General features: G+C 37.2%; 1 protein-coding gene and 1 pseudogene across 1 annotated transcript in view; both read left to right on the top strand.

The window, feature by feature from the left end:
* The first annotated feature begins 274 nt into the window (after positions 1-274).
* Positions 275-4,066, top strand: LOC117313842 (alpha-ketoglutarate-dependent dioxygenase alkB homolog 4 pseudogene; annotated as a pseudogene).
* An 11,736-nt stretch (positions 4,067-15,802) lies between these two features.
* The window catches only part of LOC101320699 (uncharacterized), a 104,848-nt gene continuing 98,704 nt past the window's right edge, over positions 15,803-21,946 (top strand). Inside the window, exons 1-2 of the mRNA XM_019919135.3 lie at positions 15,803-15,845; positions 17,677-17,876. Coding sequence (XP_019774694.1) covers positions 15,803-15,845; positions 17,677-17,876 — 243 coding nt within the window. The remainder of the gene's footprint in view (positions 15,846-17,676; positions 17,877-21,946) is intronic.

Genomic DNA, 21,946 nt, shown 5'->3' on the forward strand with positions numbered 1-21,946 from the left:
GTAACAAATACTTATTATGCTCTTAGGTGTCAAATGTATTGCATATTACCAATCTTAAAGGGATGAAAATGTGATTCTTGCTTTTGACATGATCAAACCAAGCTGAAATGCAGTATGAAATGCAATTTATAGCATTCATGTAAGTGTGTGTGTATGCCTGTGTGTGTGAGAACATACATATGCCAAGGCAATAGAGGAATGAAATAACAGAATACGGAAGTAAAGCAGAGGCAAAAAGTGGACGAGGCAACTGAAGGGAGAGGACCGTTACTGGATGGAGAGTGAAGTTGAAGAAGCCAGGTTTGTTCAATTTGCTCTGAAATAAATTATGCCATAAATCAACTGTTAAAAATATATCTCTAACTAATATGCAGAAAAAAACCTGTTTCCACATTACAGAAAGGGGAAAGATAACTGTGAGGAATGTGTGATAAGGTAGAAATGCTGAATCTCCCCACTGCTGTTCTGTAGAGCTCCTCTAAGCCCCATCACCATAGGATTATAAACAATAAGCTCCATATTATAAAATAGTAAATCTTCACCTTCTGCGCACCCTTGTAGTTTTTTAGATTGCTCTATTAGTCAAAAGTCCCAAGGCCACATATGCAGTGGAAGAGTGGGAAGAATATATACACATTTTGTTGACAGAAGCTGTGTCTCCAGCCCCAACCTCCAGACCATTGTCTGGAGCTTTCTATACCTGCAGTTGACAGTTTCTATTCCTGAAATATTCTCCCTCAGATATTTGAGATGCATGTTCCCTCTCTTTTAAAATATTTTCACCTCAGAGATAATTTCCATCATCATCTTATCAAAAGTGGTATCACCTACCAATATCTGACCCTTTATTCCATTTTATTTTCTTCTAGAACTCTTATTATAAGCTTTTCATGTATTTGTTTTCTGTCTTTCCTAATATCTAAGATACACGGGAACAGAGACTTTGTTTTTTTCACAATTTTAACACCGGGCTTCAAACACCATACTTGCTCCAGACACTTGTGGCATACGTGGGAAACACAACAGACGCTAATAAAATATTTACTAAATGGATGAGTAAAAAGGAAATTAAGTAAAATTAATTTTGAAATCATTTTACCTTAAGACAATTATGGATTCACAGGAAGTTGTAATAATTAAAATTATGTTTAGCAAAAACACTATTAATTAATTAATTTTCCCACCATAGAAGATGTCAGTTTTTGTAATCAGCTATTATCTGCCCCCTTCAAAACTACTCTGAAAGCAACACAGCTCTGCCAGTCAGTCAAGCTGAATACATTGTTCTATTTTATTCTTATGTTATATTCTACATATTTGTACAATTTGTAAAACATACTAATTTTTTTAATTACAGGAAATAGAAATCACACATCAGCTCACACACACAAAAAAAGAGAAGTTTCTCCTATTCTTGCATTTTTACATGACCATGTTTTATAAAGACAGAAAGAAAATCATGACAATTATAAACTCATCGGGTCATACCACTTTCAGATATCTTTTGCAGTATATGACTATTATAGATATTTTACTATAACAAAAAACAGAAAAGGAAATAGAAATTACAAAAATAGAAAAAACTAAAAATATGAATTGTACGGATGAGATTTGTTTAAAGTAAAACTTTACTACCTAATGACTAAAACTGTTTTCTTTCTAGGATGATTCCTTTATTTATTCATCAACTAGTCATTCAACACATATACTGTGCACTTAAAATGTGCCAGGAACTATTATAGGGGTTGTATGACTCAGAGAACAAAAGAAAAATCTTGCTTTCATGAATCCTAAATTATACTAGGAGAATATAGACACACACACAGGATATACATGTGTACATATACATTCACAGACAAATCGATAAAATATGTAATCTAGTGATAAGACTAAGTAGGAACAGAAAGCAGGGAAGAAGCAGAGAATGACAGGATAGTAGGGAATGGCCAGTTGTAATTATAAATAGTTAAATAGTATGGTTAGACTATTGATAACTATTCACCATCTCCACTTGATGTATAATATATGCAAAATTTCCGTTTGAATTAATGAAATTCAGGCATGGGCTCTGTGAAGAGATAATTTTCAAGAGCTAGATTTATCAGAATATGTGTATAGCTCATTTTTTCTATATGTCTATTGACTTTACTGCTTATTGGTTTATAAGAGTGCTGAAAATTGACCTGAACACAAAATTCTTAATATTTCAATGTAAAACAGAGTATCTTCAGATATAGTATCTGTAAGACTAACTGCTAAATGTCTGGCTTTTACATATATGATTTACATCTGTTCTTGTGATTTTTTTTTTCTAATCATCCACTTAGTGTTCACAGTCCTCAAATATATTTATTCTCTTTAATACTGTTCAATTTCAATGTCTCTCTTCTAATGCCTGCCCATTTTGGATGGCCATCTATATATAAGGCAGCTTACTAGATACTACAGGAGACTTAAAAAATGACAGAAAATACCTGCCCTGATGGAATTTGTAATTAGTTATTTTAATGCATATCTGGGTATAGTAACTGTTATATTCAAGGTATGGGTTTAGAATTTTTTCTAGAACAGATAATAACTGAACTGGACCTGAAGAAAGAGTAAGAGTTCAATAATCACAGATAGGATGTGCCCATCATTCCCCACCTTAAGGACAGCCTATCCCTTCCATGTTCTGTTTCAAATAGTTTTTATATTTTTTGAAAGTCAAAAGCACCTTGTATTTGTAATTCTGACAACTTTGAATAAAGCATTATTTTTATTTATTTAATACACACCTTTGTAGTGTTTATTATACACTAGGTACTTGTCTACGAGTTTCACGTATATCCACTCATTAAATACTTGGAACAATTTTCTGAGTTCGGTAGGTACTATCTTGATCCCATTTTATAGGTGAGTTTATTCTACACTTGCCCCCCGCCCCCCCCCAAACACACACAGCACATTCTCCACACAGCTGTGGGCAACTGGGAGCATATGCCTCCCCAGCTTTAAACACTCCAAAAGCTTACCAAACCAACTAAAAGAATATCCAAATTCCTTACTGTGGTCTATAAAATATTACAAAATATGGTCCCTGCCTATTTCTCTGTTCTTCTACTATTCTCTGTAATCCCTGTGGTCTGGCCTCATTGGCTGCCTTTCCCTACCTGCACACACCAATCTCATTTTCCCCTTAGGGTTTTTGTACTCTTTCCTCTGCCTGCAATGTTGTCCTCACAGTGTTGTCCTGGCTGCTGCCCTGAACTGGAGGTCCTTCGGTAATGCAGTCCAAGGGCATCCGGACCTGTCTGCGGAGGTGACCCTTCCCTGGCACTACTGCCAGCAGAAAACACAACGTTTCATCTACTGCTCTGACACTGGCTGGGCCCTGGGGGGCCGAGGAGTCTGACTTTTAAGGTCGGGCCTTCCCCTTCCCGGTGCAACTCTGAGGGAGGACTTCGTGACCTGGGACAAAGGGGCCAAGATGGCACAGCTGATGGGCAACGAGCCCTGAAAGCTCTCACAGACTGGACAGAGGAAGCAGGACTACGGACCCAAAGTTAACTTTTGGTAACAGAAGCCAAGGACCGCTGGCCTCAGAGGCTTCCCCAGCTTCAGCCGGTAGGTGGTGTTGAGAACGGGTCTCCACCGGTCCCGGAGGACTTTCGGTGTGTGGAGTAGTGGACCCTGGCCCACTGCCGCGAGGGGGACTCCGCCCTCGACCCTGCCTGGACGATGCATGGCTCGGGGGAAGCAGCAGGTGAGCCTCAACCTACCGTCCGCACCGTGCAGTCCACGTCGCGCTGGCAAAGTCAGCCGGCTGCTCCGTCTAAACCCCGTCTGGCTTCCCCGAGGCCTTGGTGGAAGGTGTGACGGCCCCAGCAGGTCTGTCCTAGGCCAAGAGGTGGAGGCGGCCTTCCGCTCACCCCGCTGCTCTCTGCTGGACTCCGCAGAGCCGCGTGGACCCAGGGCAGCTCGCCCTCCCCCGCGGTCACACGGGGCCGCCGCGCGTGCGGCACCTTCAGGGAGCCGTGGGCGAGTCAGTCCTGCCGGGAGGCCGCTAGGACCAGGCGGCCGCTAGGACCGGGCGGGAACCAGGAAGGCCCGCAAATCCCTTTCCTTCCCTCAAAGGAAGCCCAGGTGAGCTGCCTCTCTGGGGACAGGAGCTGGCGCTGGGCCTGGCAAGAGTTGACCATTAGCCAGCACTGAAGGGGGTTAAGTCCAGCCTAAGAGTCTCTTTTCCCAGCTTACCTTAGGTTTCAGAGACCGCTCCGTATCCACACGCCCGACCGCCTGATTGGTTGGTTGGTAGGTAGAGATTGGTTGCGATGGAATGTGAGTCAGATCAAGTCCCGTTGACCTGCGCTACGGCCACTCGTTTGGGGTATTTAATCGAGTCTCTCTCCCCCACTCTAGCGTTGTAAGCTTACTGAGGGCAGAGACTTTATTTTATTCCACAAGATCCCTTGTGGCTTTGAGAGCACCTGGCAAAGAGTAGGCTCTTGGTAAGTAATGGTTGAATAACTGAGTGAATATTATATAAAGTAACTTCAAATCTATTTTTAAAACGTAAGGTTTCTCAGCAACTTTTCGCAGTCCAGAAACAGAATTTTTAAGTGTTTACTTGATTTTGAGCCATTGTTATGAGTTAATGTGTTCACTCTTTAAAAGTATAGAGGTAATAAATGTGTATTTAATAGTTATTGAATGGTTGTCACTTCCATGCGCAGTGCTATGGTCAATCTCAACCATTTATTTCTTAGAACAATAATATTAATTGAACATAGATGAAGAAACTCTGTCTGAGAGAAGTAAACTGTTGTTCAAGAGACCACAAGTAAATAAGCAGAGTTGATGGTATTGCAATATTTTAACACACTCCATCTTACTGTTGAGCTAATGGTCTAAATGACCCCACTAGACTTTCACTTCAGTGTAAATATTCACTATCAAGGTTTCCCATAATAATGTAATAGGGAAGGATCTTTGTATTCTAAGTTAATCACTGAAGGGATCTTGCCTTTAAGCTTAAATTATACATAATGGCTCATCTCTGAGAACCCTGCCTCTCAGGTAAGGAGCGTTAAACTAAAATACCTTTGTTTAGCTCATAAGAAACATCCTGACCAGGCTCACCTGTGAATGGCTGCAAGAAGGAATCAATTAACAAATCCCATGCAGAGTTTGACCTGAAGCAGGACTTCCTCCCCTTTTAGTGTAAAAGAAGCCTGAATTCTAACTCAGGGAAGTTGGTTCTTTGGGAGACTAGTCCACCATCTCCTTGGTCTGCTGGCTTTCCAAATAAAGTCTCTGTTCCTTGCCCCAACAGCTCATCTCTCGATTTATTGGCCTGTTGTGTGGCAAGCAGTATGAGTTTAGACTTAGTAACAATAACTTGCTTTTATGGTTGGCATTAGTATCCTAAGAAAAGGCTCTCAAATATCAAACGTCTCTGTGAATGGACGTGATGCATATCACTTGCTGTGGCAGTTACCAGCTGGGATCTCTCTTGTATAACACCCTTATTTCCTAGAGGGGGCCTTCAAGGCCATGTGTTCCAGATGGAATAGCTTCAAGAAGGAAGAAAGCTGCAAACCCACATCTGACTTTACCCTAGCAAGAAATAAACCTACATTTTGTTATGTGACTATGATCTCTTGGTTAATTTGTTACCACAAAACCACAGCATAGTCTGTTTTATTCTAATAACACTGGTAAATTATAGTTTAGAAAATATGCAATTATCTTCTAAAACCTGTTATGTCTAACTAATAGAGATATATAACAGCACAGACAAATTGTAGTTTTTGAAAATATGTAATTATTTTCTAAAATCTATGAAATGCCTGTCCAGTAGAGCCACACAGTAGCAGACATATTAGTGAATAGTACTATATATATAGCCATACCTTTCACTCACAGCCTCTTGACCAAAATTAGTGACATGGCTCCGAACTACCTGCAAGTGCAAACACATCAAGTATGTGATGGTGAGCTCTGTCTCTTACAGTTCTAACAGCCATAGTGCTGTATTCTGAGGAAATACTATGAAACAAAATTGACTCTAATTGTATTTCACTAGGCATAAAGCCTTCGAGTAAAATTCTAAAATATTTTTAAATCATTTACTAGAAGAATATTTCAGGTAAAAATCCATCTCAATGCTTTTCTGGCTAAAGATTACCCTTTGCTCAACAAGCATTTTATCTATTGGGGATAATAATGTGAAGATCTGGATAGTGAATGAAATCAATACACTTCAGTAACCACATTTCTAGTTAGAAGTAATTGGAAGGTTGCAATGAAACAGTGCTCATAGTTATGCAAGTCATTATACGTCAACTTGGCTTGGAATTTGCACGTCTAAAATAATAATTCTATGAATTTAATTATTACTACATGAAAGAGTACAAAATTATTGTGCCTTACTAAAATGATTTTTATACCCGTATAAAACTTTATCTCAAGTTTGGTATTTTTGTGGTTATTTAATATATATTGAGTAGCTACAATAAACAGGTTTTAAAAATATAATATTATAAATTTATTTGATAGTATCAGCAGATGCCATTTTTAAAAATTAACAATTTGTTCAGTGGAGTAAAGACAATTTAGGATGCCACATAAAATGAGAATGGATTGTTGTCTTCATCAGTTAGGGCTGCTATTACAAAAATACCATAGGCTAGGTGGCTTAAACAACATTTATTTCTCACAGTTCTGAAGGCTGAGATGTCCAAGATCAAGGTGCCAGCAGATTTAGTATCTAGTGAGAGCTCTCTTCCTGGCCCGTAGATGGTTGTCTTCTCACTGTGTCCTCACATGGAGGGAGAGAGCTCTGGGCTCTTAATCCCCTTAAAAGGCCACCAGTCCCACCATGGGGGCTCTACCCCCATAATCTCATCCAAACTTAATTACCTCACAAAGGCCCCCCTCACTTCCAAATAGGCTCCACATCACATTAGGGATTAGGCTCCAACCGATGAATTTCACAGGGGACACAAGCATTCAGTCCCCAGCAGTGATACAACAATATGGGATTTTAATTTGCTTTCTCTCTATAAGAAGAAAATTAAAGTGATTTTATAATTTTATTCCTTTTAAAAACACACAAAAAGCAACAAAAATTAATTTATTGTCATAGCCAAGAGTTGCCAAAGGCAACATGGTAATTAAAGTTTATATGGTATTCTAGATCAGGAAAAGTAGGTAAAATCTAAGAATTTCTGAATAAATTATGGACTTTACTTAAAAATAATATATCGGGGGGCTTCCCTGGTGGCGCAGTGCTTGAGAGTCCGCCTGCCGTTGCAGGGGACACGGGTTCGTGCCCCGGTCCGGGAAGATCCCACATGCCGCGGAGCGGCTGGGCCCTTGAGCCATGGCCGCTGAGCCTGTGCGTCCAGAGCCTGTGCTCCGCAACGGGAGAGGCCACAGCAGTGAGAGGCCCGCGTACCAAAAAAAAATTAAATATAATAAAACAAAATAAAATAAAAAATAATAATATATCAGTGTTGGTACATTAATTGTGACAAATGTACCATAGAGTAATACAATAATAGAGGAAACTGGCTGTGTATTGTATGGGCACTCTCTCTATTACCATAAAAATTTTTTTCTGTAAGGCAAACTATTTTAAAATTAAAGTTTATTTGAAAAAGCAAGTCATAAAGTAATCCTGAACATAATAATTTTTTCAAAATAGCATAATTATTTCTATCTGAAGGCAAAATTTGTCTTTTTCTACCTGAGTATCATGATGTTTTTGATAGTAATATTTTATATTTTGTAATTCAAAAGCCATAAGTTAAAACAAAATTAGAAATCTCTTAGAATATAATGAAAACAAAAATTGTGAATATAACATTCCCTGTATCCTTCAAAGTGATGTACTTGAAAAAGTAATGTGCTGTAACTCTCAACATATGTACAGTAATTGACCAGGGATAATAGACTGATATTTGCTGCCCATCCCCCACACACAAGAAAACCTCAAAATGTTTTCACATTGATTGATGGTATAAAATAAATGACAAATAGTTATCAAAGGAATGATTTGATTGAAATGTGTTGTTGGGAAAATATAGTTAAAAACTAAATCTCCTCCCATCCTTGATAACTTCCACAAAAGTAGAAGAGAAAGAGACAGTTTTATTACTGAGAAGCATTAAACCAGAAGGTGATGCCCATCACAGGCAATCTGCTAAGGAGATTGCAAAGACAGGAAGACATCTCACCCTTTAGTCAAGTATATACCCATCACCTACATGTTTTCAAGATAAACAATAACTAGTCCTCAAGTAAGAGGATTTGCCAGCATCACCCATCACACATAGTTCATCCTAAATTCACCTACTAATTGGGTGACAAGCTGTGTTAGCTAATTGGCTTTATCCAAAGGAAAAATAAACATATCTGTATGACACGAAATAGTTTTGGAGTAAGGTACCCACAAGTTTAGTTTCCAACCCTCTGACAAAAATAAAGAGATTGGGGGAGTATCTTCCTTGGTTACCTTTCAAAGATATATTTCTCAGATTCTTGACAAAGACATTCCTGGTTATAATGCTGGCAAAGGCTTGTCCAGCATTTACAGGGATTTACATACATTCCAAAGAGATTAAAAAAAAATCCTAAATCATAAGTTTTCTAAAATAAGTCCTGTAAGAAAAGGGAGAAAGGGAAGTGTCTATCCTTATTTTCAACAGGGAGAATTAAGCCTCCTATTTTTTATTTAAATTTGCCCTTACAGTGTCCACATGCACTTGAATCATTTGGACTATTACTCTGAGAAATATCAGTGGAAACTCAGAAGTAGACACAGGAGACAAATGCAGCTAAATTGGCTTTGGAGAAGAAATAGGAGAGTTAGAGCCAAATTATTTAGATGTTTAAGTTACAGTGATATGGCTATTGTAACAATATATTGAAAACCAAAATAATTAGCTCTCTTAAGTATGATATTCTTGAAAATATGTAATTATTATAGCAATAATTATTGCCCTAGGGTTCTAATTATAAGCAAGTTAGCCTAAGTGAGATTTCAATACCAGAAGTCCTTCAATGAAAAGTTCCACTCCTGTTAAAATTTTTTTGTAAACTAATTTCAAAGTGTAGAATATCTACAGGACACTATACACTTTGCACCTTATTTTAATGTTAGTACGCTATATAACCAGGTTAAGATACAGAACACTGTCAGCACCCTATCTCAAAAATTTTTACTCATTCTAAATTCATGATATTCTCCTAGAAACTTTTTTCTTTTACATTTAGATCTGTGATCCATTGGGAATTGAACAAGACTTTTTCCCATATGAGTATTCAAATGATCAGATCACCACATATTGAAAAGACCATCCTTTTTCTCACTCACTGCGTTGCAGTGATAGTTTTGTCATTAATCAGTTTACCAGATATAAGTAGTTCTGTTTCTGGGCTGTGTGCCTTTTGTTTTTTGTTTTCCTGTTTCTTTATTCATTTAAAACATGTACTAATACATGTAATTAGTACATGTAATAATACAACAAGGTATAAAATACTACAGTTTCATAATGAGTCTTCACATCTGGCACTGTAAGTCCTCCAAGTTAGTTGTTTTTCAAGCTTGATGATTCTAGGTTGTAACGTTTCTACCTCATAAAGATTCTGTGTTGTAACATTAACCATATTTTTCTCTTCTCTGTATGTGTCTTTCGTCACTGAGTCGGTGTTATAAAAATTTGTTTTGATGGCAGTAGGAATAAGAACATGAAGAATGCTGAGGGTTGTTAGTTGATGTTTGCTAATCCCTCCTATGCATGTGTATACTATTATTTGATTAAAGTGTTTACTGAAAATAAGACATTTTTCAAAATGGTGTTAGAGATATAACAAGATCCCTCCATAACTTAACTTTAGTCGGGCTTCTCTAAGCCCTCTAGGCCTGGACCTTGGCTGTTCATCCTTGTTTGATCTGCAATGCCCAGTTTTAGCAAGAATCCGGCTAAGACAGATTAGCCAGAAACCCCCACCCTTGATATCTTGCCTGATCAAATTCTTCATGCATCCCATCCTTTAGGTGATATCTGATGACCATGGCCTAGAATCCTGTTTAAACAGAATCCTCACCCCTACCCTGATGATTCTTCTTAGTAATTTCTCACCCACTGATTCCCACCCTGTTCCTTGTCTATAAATCCTTTCTTGTCCATGTTGTATTTGGAATTGAGCTAAGTTCTATATTGAGGTTTCTTTTGCCCTATTACAATAGTTCCTGAATAATATCTGTTTTTACCACAGTCCAGCTTTGGTTTTCTTGAACAGTTGTGGTGTCATGACTTGGATAAAATCAGATTCACCATTGGACCCCAAGACCTCTCACCAAGGACCTCAAATGCGTACCTTTGAAGCTTTTGTCTTCACTCCTGGCTGATTCATCAGGAATCCATTGGTCAGTCTGTCTCCTAAACCAATGGTCTGAATGACAGTCCACTGAAGCACAGTAAAGACAGATTTCGATTCTTAAGATTCTGAGTACTCTCTGAAGATGGATTAGAGGCCCAGGCTTCTTTGTTTGAAAGGTACCTACTGGGCTAGAGAGAAGTCTTTCTTCCTAGCTCTTTGTTTGGTGTGAGGATTCACTCCTTGACTCCTGGGCTGGAAATTTTTTCTTGGCTCATTGCTTCAAGTTGGAATTCACTTCCTGACTCCCTGGGCTGGAAAATTGTTTTTGTCTGTTTGTCTCATGTGGGAATTCACTCTCCAGCTCCTGTTCCGGAAGATTTTTCTTAGCTCTTTGTGAGACCTCTCTGTTCTCTATATTTGATCCTGCTTTTCCCAAGAAAACTTCTCAAGTAACTGAAAACTCCATTCCTGAAACCATGCTGACTTTATGCTCCATGAACTCAGTCTTTTTCCTTTCTTGTTGGCATAACTTTATGAATAATAATATGGAAATTCAGTGGTCTCTTCGGGACTTAAGATCTCCCCAGACTGTCTCCCCTAAGAACTTTCCCTTCCTACCTTCTGTTCCTCCTTCCTTTTATCACCGTCAGTCTTCCCTTCAGTTCCCTGAGTTCTCCGTTATATCCCCCTTCAAACCCCTAGCTCCTCCATCTCTTTGTCAGACTTTTCCCTTCCCACTCCAGCCCCTCAGTTACCTGCCCCTTCATGTCTCTGAAGAAACTCAGGAACCCCCAAAAGCAACTGTTCGAGGCTGAATGAAACAAAAGGAAAAAAAGACTACTTAGAAACACGCTGGATGTTTTATCCATTCATATGAGCTTTGGAAACATCCAGACAGCAGCCTGATATTCCCTTAGTCTCTTACCTAAAACACAGTTAACAGCCTCCAAAAGATTACAAACTAGGGCAAAAGAAAATCTTAAAAGTCACCCTCATAAATATTGGTAAAAAGCTGTAGCATTCACATTGAACAGGTAATTTTAAATTGTTCCATCTGCTAGAAACACAATTTAGATACAAACGTAAATAGAGCAAAGATGAGAGTATATTACTCGTTTGACACATTGTTAAAATTTTATAATAAAAGCAGTAGGATCCATGTGCCCATCTGTATGTGTGTTTATCATGTATATGTATGTTATACTATATCTGATATTTTTCTACCTCTGGATGGTATTACCAAATTAATTTATAAAATCCTTTCAAGGAGTACTATTTAAATTGACTTAGAGATAAATGAGCACTGATATTAATTAAATATTGCAAAACTCACCAAAATATAGAAACTAACCCAAATACTTTTCAAGTTCACATGATTTGGGTAAATCCTTGACAAATAATGTTAGTTTGATATTGTTAGTCTAATAAAAACAGCTATGTCTTCTAAACTATCAGCACTTAAATATAATATAAACGTGTTTTGTAATGAAGTTTTTAGGTTTCTTGCTTTGTTATACTTGTCTAACATGCATGTTCTATAAAAATTATTAACAAGGAAATAACTTGAGATGATGGCTAGCTTTGTTTAATTATATAGTGTATGTGTGTGAAAACAGTTTCCATGTCTTTTTTGGTAACTTGAAACATTAAATCTATGCTAAATTAAATTAAGCTGAAATATTCACTAAACATTTAGATAATTTCTAAGTAAGAAAACTGCTGAAACACCTATTAGCATCTGTTTAACTTTAGATACTTTTGGGGTTTTATTTTTATGTAATATAGAGAAACTAAATATATTTGGTTCAGTTCATAAATATATTCCTTTTGCCACTTTGAAAAGATGTACCATGAGGAAGCATAAACCTGTAAAAATTGTGAGATACTATATTTGTAAAATTTGCTAGTCTGCTACAAAATCCTAATATGTGACAGACATTTCACAATTATCTAGTCCCTATAGTTTTCTGTAAAAAAAAAAAAAAAGGTACTCATGTTTTGTTCCAGAATGAGAAAGAGGAAAATATAGGGAGAAAAAAAAAAAAAAACCCACCTAAATGAGTCTAAAAACAGGTTGCAGAAGTTTTGTGGGAAAGGAATCCTAGAAAAGGAATCATCTCACACGATCAGAGCTGGCTAATTGGATGGGTTTATATATAAGTTTTGTTGTTGTTGTTTTTATGAGCTCAGTGGTGTACTGATGCAAAACTAGAGTTTGGTTTTCTCAGTGTTAAAACAGCAAAGCTTTCTTGGATTATTTGCCTGCTATTAATAAAAGATGATAAAAGATTTTTCTTTACCTTTTAAGTAATCTACCTAAGAATCCAAGATTTTATATTTTATTAGAATAATTTCCTATGATTTATGTTATACTTTATCATGTTCTCAATTGTTTAAGAGAAACTAAATATTTTTTCTTAGTGATCAGGTGTTCAAACATTTTGACAGTTTCGACAACTTTCCAAAATCAAATTCTAGATTAACCCTTTTTGTTCTCAAACTGACTTTGAGATCTCCCACAGGGCTCCTGGAAAGTCTCAAATGATTTGTTCCCTCACATTTTAAAAAAGAGATGTTAAGCTAATTCAGTTTATTTGATGTGTTGAATTACATAAAAAGGCATTATCACATAAGAGGAGATGCCTTAACCTCTCCCAGGTTGTATTGGCATGGGTAAATATTATTAATATAAGTATTTCAGAAGTTGTATGAATTTCACAGAAATTTGTCACTACCCTCACTGTCCATGGTAGATTGGCTGTGATGTTATCAGTCATAATTCCAATTATTATTTTTAAATGTTCTATGTCATAGAAATAACCAGATTTCCTTGTCAAATGAACTCTTATATCTTTTGACATGGCCATGGTCATTTTTATTCATCACCCATAGATAGTTTCCATCTTAGTCTGATTCTTCTGTGAATGAATTTGCAACCAGCTAAGGCCAGAATGCTTTATCTTCAACAATAAGTGACTGTCTCAGAGACCATCGAAAGGACTGTAAGAGGTATCTGATGTACAGGCTTCTGACAGCATTGTTTAAATAATATTAAAGGCATACCATTGGACTGAGTATGGATTTCCAGAACTCTAGTGAAGAGGCTGATGGATTCATAAAACTGCTAACCCAAGATCAGGCAGAACAAGAATAAACTTCATGATACTGAATGAACGGATAAAGGATGATTACAATTTTTCTTTGAGATGTTGATAGTTCTTTAATGTTCTATTTTCTATATATAAGGCACCCTTTTCCCTTAAGCTATCTATAACTCATAACAGATTAGTAGATTATACTTTTATAAACAAAACTGAAACATTTACCTTTCACCTATCTGCTCCCTCCAGAATTTGAAAACTATAATGAAGTATTCTTATTTTCATTGAAATATAATTATCTGTGGAAGTTCAATAAGAATCTATCCTCCTTGTAACAGGCCATAATTGGAAATGTCAGTTATATTACCAAGGTCTTCCTGAAATGTCATATTTGAGAATAATGCAGAAAATCTGATATGACCAGATAGCTTTAAAGATCAAAGGTTGACTTTATGGAACCAATGCTTACAAATCCCTTTCGGAAAAACTGGCCTGGTACTGGCTTATAGGATTCCTAGCCTTAGAGGTGAATAAGGAAAGTCACTTCCTGGCAGGCCCAGGAAGGTTAGGCTATTTGGGGACCTCAGGAAGAGAGGAATTCACCCAAATCTGTAGGTAATGCAGAAGTCTGATGGTGAGTTCTTGGTGTGGTGCCCTAGGCTCAAGAGGCTTTTAAAAGTCTCATCTGAGATTCTTTATGAAAAGTTCCAACAAAGCAAACTTAAAAAGGCCTATCTGGTCAATTACCATTCTTCTTGTTCCACTTATGTAAAAAATCAGGCCCAATCTAAAGAGACGACACTTATTTTGTAAACAAGAATCAAAAGAGGGGTGACTATGGAGACATATTTTTTATAATTAATTGGGAAACTATAGGACACCTGTGTAGATTATTAGATTATAATCTTGTTCATTTTCTCTAAAGTAATTTTCTCCGCTAGGTAAGCTATATTACTTTCTACTTTTTTATCTACCTGTGAACTGATCTGGATCCTGTCTTATGCATTCTGTTAGGAATTAGCATTTCTAGCTTTTCTCTCACCCCCCTGACAGGGACCATTTATGGGCCACCTTCATGCCTCCTGCTGTGGGACACTCATAAAGTTCACTGGAACACCCAGTGCCATCATCGGATACATTCACTGCACACCAGGATATCCACTGAATTGCCACTGCCATCCTCACTAACTCCACCACCTAAAGATGCTTCAAGCCCAACATCTAGAAATCTTTCCATCTGAGTGCCCTCTGGACTCAGAAACTGGGTGTCCAACTATTAATCTTTGTCTTTTTTTAATTTTCATAGAAACTCCCCTCATTAAATGCTGACTTTTTGTACCTTTCAGCAAAAATCTTTACTACCAAGTTACAGTAGATAGTTAAGCTGATACTTCATGAATAAAAGACAACTGAATGAGAAATAGACTTATATCACTCAAGCAAAAAAGACTGCCTCTTCTACTAGAACAAGAAGAGAGAAGGATAAGATGCCCTCCTTGACCTAACTTTAGGCAGACTCCTTTAAATCCTCTAAGCCTCAACTCTGACATCCGTCCTATGGGGCTGCATGGCTCAAATTTAGCAGATTTCAGTTTAGCCAGAATCCCCTACCTGACCAAATTCCTTATCTCCCACTATCCCCCAAGTGATATCCGATCACCCTGGCCTGCCTTTAACAAGAATCCTGTTAGGTCTATTTAACCGAAATCTCCCCTACTCTTGATATTTTCTCTTAATTTTTCATCCACTGATCCCCACCCTGCTTGGCTATATCTCTGTTTGTCCATGCCATATGTGGAACTGAGTTCTATACTGAGGTCTCTTTCTCTTATTGTGATAGTTCCCGAATAAAATCTGTTTTTTTTTTTTTACCACTTTAACTACTGTTGAGTTCTGGTTTTCTTTAACAGTTATCAGCCATATATACATAAATCATTTTAGCGATAAAAAAAGATAATTAAAATGCCAAACGAGTAATATAAAAAGATGTACTAATTAGTTGAATTTGAGCTAATTTATTTAGATCTAGAAAGCTAAATGTGATTTTATTTAAGACATAGATTGCAACATAAATATAAAAGTGGAGATAAAAGTAAAATGATACATTCAAGTGAAACTTAAAAGAGTGATCTAGCTGATACTGCAGCTTTTGTAATGGACATAATTCTATTAGTGCTAAGAAGAGTTAAGTTTATTGAGTGAACTGTTCTAAGTGCTTTTCAGGTGTTATGTCTTTTAATTCTTACAAGAACCTCATACAGTAGGGACTGTTATTACCCCATTTTATATATGATTCTAGATATAGATTTAAAAATAAAACTCAAATCAAAATGGAAAATAAAACATTAAAAGTTCGTAAACCAAGTATCTCGTGTAAGTCAGAGTTGGAGAGAGGTCTGGAATGAGAGAGAAACCATGGTTTTAGAAGGCAAGTCCTAAATGCAGAAGTGATATATTCTAATGCAGTTATAATTTCCACAATCACATAATTCACTTCAAAATATCTCGTTATTAGCTTGTCTAGCTTGCTATAAGCCAGCTCACTTTTTTTAAAAAAAGTCTCCATTTGGTGTTTTTCATCTCATTAATTCTTGCTTCATATAAACACATTTCCCTGTAGCCCTGGAGGCGTTAATAGCTCTTCTATTACCACCAGCAGAATATTGCAAAATTCCCTATAGTTTTATCCACCCTAAAAATAATTTTGTAAATAGTCCCTCCACAACCTGGATGGGGGTCAGGATAATGATTAGCAGGTGGCAGAGCCCATTTCCTGAGCCTTAGAACTCTCTTCTATAGTGTGCCAGGAAAGTTACAATTTTTTTTTTACATCTTTATTGGAGTATAATTGCTTTACAATGGTGTGTTAGTTTCTGCTGTATAACAAAGTGAATCAGTTATACATATACATATGTTCCCATATCTCTTCCCTCTTGCGTCTCCCTCCCTCCCACCCTCCCTATCCCACCCCTCCAGGTGGTCACAAAGCACCGAGCTGATCTCCCTGTGCTATGCGGATGCTTCCCACTAGCTATCTGCCTTACATTTGGTAGCATATATACGTCCATGCCTCTCTCTCTCTTTGGCACAGCTTACTCTTCCCGCTCCCCATATCCTCAAGTCCGTTCTCTAGTAGGTCTGTGTCTTTATTCCTGTCTTACCCCTAGGTTCTTCATGACATTTTTTTTTTCTTAAATTCCATATATATGTGTTAGCATACGGTATTTGTCTTTCTCTTTCTGACTTACTTCACTCTGTATGACAGACTCTGGGTCTACCCACCTCATTACACATAGCTCAGTTTCGTTTCTTTTTATGGCTGAGTAATATTCCATTGTACATATGTGCCACATCTTCTTTATCCATTCATCCAATGATGGACACTTAGGTTGTTTCCATCTCTGGGTTATTGTAAATAGAGCTGCAATGAACATTTTGGTACATGACTCTTTTTGAATTATGGTTTTCTCAGGGTATATGCCCAGTAGTGGGATTGCTGGGTCATATGGTAGTTCTATTTGTAGTTTTTTAAGGAACCTCCATACTGTTCTCCATAGTGGCTGTACCAATTCACATTCCCACCAGCAGTGCAAGAGTGTTCCCTTTTCTCCACACCCTCTCCAGCATTTATTATTTCTATATTTTTTGGTGATGGCCATTCTGACTGGTGTGAGATATCTCATTGTAGTTTTGATTTGCATTTCTCTAATGATTAATGATATTGAGCATGCTTTCATGTGTTTGTTGACAGTCTGTATATCTTCTTTGGAGAAATGTCTATTTAGGTCTTCTGCCCATTTTTGGATTGGGTTGTTTGTTTTTTTGTTATTGAGCTGCATGAGCTACTTATAAATTTTGGAGATTAATCCTTTGTCAGTTGCTTCATTTGCAAATATGGAAAGTTCCAAATTTTTATACCATTAACTGTAGGTCATATTGAGTCTAGGCCTTAATTAACTAACATAGTAAACTAATTACATCTCTCCCAGGTGTTCAAGCCAATTCATTAAATCCAAAATCCTGGATAAGTTACCCTCATAGAAAGGAATGCAGCCAATTAAGCCTTATATTTTTTCCAACTTGCTCTATCACCCTTACAATATCCTAACTTATACACCTCAGACTACTGACAAAATAGATTTGTGAAATTCTGTCTTTCCCATATAGGCCATCTCCACATATAGGCCTTTATCTCTCATTCTAGGCTATGCTGGGAGGAATATCATTAAAGGCTTGGGGGCAATGAAAATGGTGATGGTAGATTCTGAGGAAAACAAGCTTCAACTTTTGGAGCAACTTCTGCAGATGAAGTTACAGAAAGGATTTTATGTAGAAGAGAAACTGGTTCCTTCAAAAAGAGGAAGGATGTCCACCTCCAGTGGCAAGGGAGGCTTGGGGGAATTTGTAAGTTTGATATTATTGGCCTTTTCTACATCTGCCTAAATTTCCTCAGCCTATGTTTTAGGACCCATATTTTAGGGTCCTGTTCCTTTCCTACCAGTGTCCTTATTTTAGCACAGGAAATTTGTAGTATGGAGTGGGGAATATTTAACTGGCAGTCAACTCTCTCTCTTACAGATTCAGTCTGACATTCCCGGCTATTATAGGAGATGAAAAACTTTTAAATTTCCATGGAGGTTCCTAATTTTATATCCATGACTTTTAATTTCCCTTTTCCTTAGGTACACATGTTATCACCTTCCTAAGAAGCTAGGTGACTCTTATAAACTTTATTAGCTATATATAAACTTAGCTATATATAGCTATAAATATTAGCTATGTTTTAAACAAACTAAGTACATAAACATGTATAATTCAATTTATTTAATATATATGATTATAATATATAATATTAAATAATTTAACATACTTAACTTGATACACATATATAAATATGTATAGTTTATTTATACATATAATATCATGTATAATTTTAAACATATAATTTTATATGGGGAAGGAATATAGGAGGATGTATGTATATATATTCTTTTTTTTTTTTACATCTTTATTGGAGTATAATTGCTTTACAATGGTGTGTTATTTTCTGCTTTATAACAAAGTGAATCAGTTATACATATACATATGTTCCCATATCTCTTCCCTGTTGCATCTCCCTCCCTACCACCCTCTCTATTCCACCCCTCTAGGTGGTCACAAAGGACCGAGCTGATCTCCCTTTGCTATGCGGATGCTTCCCATTAGCTATCTATTTTACGTTTGGTAGTGTATATATGTCCATGCCACTCTCTCACTTTGTCACACCTTCCCCTTCCCCATATCCTCAAGTCCATTCTCTAGTAGGTCTGTGTCTTTATTCCTGTCTTACCCCTAGGTTCTTCATGACATTATTTTTTCTTAAATTCCATATATATGTGTTATATATATATATTCCATATATACGGTATATGTCTTTCTCCTTCTGACTTACTTCACTCTGTATGACAGACTCTAGGTCCATCCACCTCATTACAAAGAGCTCAATTTCGTTTCTTTTTATGGCTGAGTATTATTCCATTGTATATATGTGCCACATCTTCTTTATCCATTCATCCAATGATGGACACTTAGGTTGTTTCCATCTCCTGGCTATTGTAAATACAGCTGCAATGAACATTTTGGGACATGACTCTTTTTGAATTATGGTTTTCTCAGGGTATATGCCCAGTAGTGGGATTGCTGGGTCATATGGTAGTTCTACTTGTAGTTTTTTAAGGAACCTCCATACTGTTCTTCATAGTGGCTGTACCAATTCACATTCCCACCAGCAGTGCAAGAGTGTTCCCTTTTCTCCACACCCTCTCCAGCATTTATTGTTTCTAGATTTTTTGATGATGGCCATTCTGACTGGTGTGAGATGATATCTCATTGTAGTTTTGATTTGCATTTCTCTAATGATTAATGATGTTGAGCATTCTTTCATGTGTTTGTTGGCAGTCTGTATATCTTCTTTGGAGAAATGTCTATTTAGGTCTTCTGCCCATTTTTGGATTGGGTTGTTTGTTTTGTTGTTATTGAGCTGCATGAGCTGCTTGTAAATTTTGGAGATTAATCCTTTGTCAGTTGCTTCATTTGCAAATATTTTCTCCCATTCTGAGGGTTGTCTTTTGGTCTTGTTTATGGTTTCCTTTGCTGTGCAAAAACTTTGAAGTTTCATTAGGTCCCATTTGTTTATTTTTGTTTTTATTTCCATTTCTTTAGGAGGTGGGTCAAAAAGGATCTTGCTGTGATTTATGTCATAGAGTGTTCTGCCTATGTTTTCCTCTAAGAGTTTGATGGTGTCTGGCCTTAAATTTAGGTCTTTCATCTATTTTGAGTTTATTTTTGTGTATGGTGTTAGGGAGTGTTCTAATCTCATACTTTTACATGTACCTGTCCAGTTTTCCCAGCACCACTTATTGAAGAGGCTGTCCTTTCTGCACTGTACATTGCTGCCTCCTTTATCAAAGATAAGGTGACCATATGTTCGTGGGTTTATCTCTGGGCTTTCTATCCTGTTCCATTGATCTATCTTTCTGTTTTTGTGCCAGTACCATACTGTCTTGATTACTGTAGCTCTGTAGTATAGTCTGAAGTCAGGGAGCCTGATTTCTCTAGCTCCGTTTTTCATTCTCAAGATTGCTTTGGCTCTTCGGGGTCTTTTGTGTTTCCATACAAATTGTGAATTTTTTTGTTCTAGTTCTGTGACAATTGCCAGTGGTAGTTTGATAGGGATTGCATTGAATCTGTAGATTGCTTTGGGTGTTAGCGTCATTTTCACAATGTTGATTCTTCCAATCCAAGAACATGGTATATTTCTCTACCTATTTGTATCGTCTTTAATTTCTTTCATCAGTGTCGTATAATTTTCTGCATACAGGATTTTGTCTCCTTAGGTAGGTTTATTCCTAGATATTTTATTCTTTTTGTTGCAATAGTAAATGGGAGTGTTTTCTTGATTTCACTTTCAGATTTTTCATCATTAGTGTATAGGAATGCCAGAGATTTCTGTTCATTAATTTTGTATCCTGCTACTTTACCAAATTCATTGATTAGCTCTAGTAGTTTTCTGGTAGCATCTTTAGGATTCTCTATGCATAGTATCATGTCATCTGCAAACAGTGACAGCTTTACTTCTTCTTTTCCGTTTTGGATTCCTTTTATTTCCTTTTCTTCTCAGATTGCTGTGGCTAAAACTTCCAAAACTATGTAGAATAAGAGTGGTGAGAGTGGGCACCCTTGTCTTGTTCCTGATCTTCATGGAAATGCTTTCAGCTTTTCACCATTGAGGACGATGTTGGCTGTGGGTTTGTCATATATGGCCTTTATTATGTTGAGGAAAGTTCCCTCTATGCCTACTTTCTGGAGGGTTTTTATCATAAATGGGTGTTGAATTTTGTCAAAAGCTTTCTCTACATCTATTGAGATGACCATATGGTTTTTCTCCTTCAGTTTGTTAATATGGTGTATCATGTTGATTGATTTGCGTATATTGAAGAATCCTTGCATTCCTGGAATAAACCCCACTTGATCATGGTGTATGATCCTTTTAATGTGCTGTTGGATTCTGTTTTCTAGTATTTTGTTGAGGATTTTTGCATCTATGTTAATCAGTGATATTGACCTGTAGTTTTCTTTCTTTGTGTCATCCTTGTCTGGTTTTGGTATCAGGGTGATGGTGGCCTCGTAGAATGAGTTTGGGTGTGTTCCTCCCTCTGCTATATTTTGGAAGAGTTTGAGAAGGATGGGTGCTAGCTCTTCTCTAAATGTTTGATAGAATTCGCCTGTGAAGCCATCTGGTCCTGGGCTTTTGTTTGTTGGAAGATTTTTTTTTTTTTTGGGCGCGGTATGCGGGCCTCTCACTGTTGTGGCCTCTCCCGCTGCGGAGCACAGGCTCCGGACGCGCAGGCCCAGTGGCCATGGCTCACGGGCCCAGCCGCTCTGCGGCATGTGGGATCCTCCCGGACCGAGGCACAAACCCATGTCCCCTGCATCGGCAGGCGGACTCTCAACCACTGCGCCACCAGGGAAGCCCCTGTTGGAAGATTTTTAATCACAGTTTCAATTTCAGTGCTTGTGATTGGTCTGTTCATATTTTCTATTTCTTCCTGATTCAGTCTTGGCAGGTTGTGCATTTCTAAGAATTTGTCCATTTCTTCCAGTTTGTCCATTTTATTGGCATAGAGTTGCTTGTAGTAAGCTCTCATGATCTTTTGTATTTCTGCAGTGTCGGTTGTTACTTCTCCTTTTCATTTCTAATTCTATTGATGTGAGTCTTCTCCCTTTTTTTCTTGATGAGTCTGGCTAATGTTTTATTGATTTTGTTTATCTTCTCAAAGAACCAGCTTTTAGTTTTATTGATCTTTGCTATCATTTCCTTCATTTCTTTTTTATTTATTTCTGATCTGATCTTTATGATTTCTTTCCTTCTGCTGACTTTGGGGTTTTTTGGTTCTTTCTCAAATTGCTTTAGGTGCAAGGTTAGGTTGTTTATT

The sequence above is a fragment of the Tursiops truncatus genome, chromosome 1 (assembly GCF_011762595.2).
Source record: "Tursiops truncatus isolate mTurTru1 chromosome 1, mTurTru1.mat.Y, whole genome shotgun sequence".
Taxonomy (NCBI): Eukaryota; Metazoa; Chordata; class Mammalia; order Artiodactyla; family Delphinidae; genus Tursiops; species Tursiops truncatus.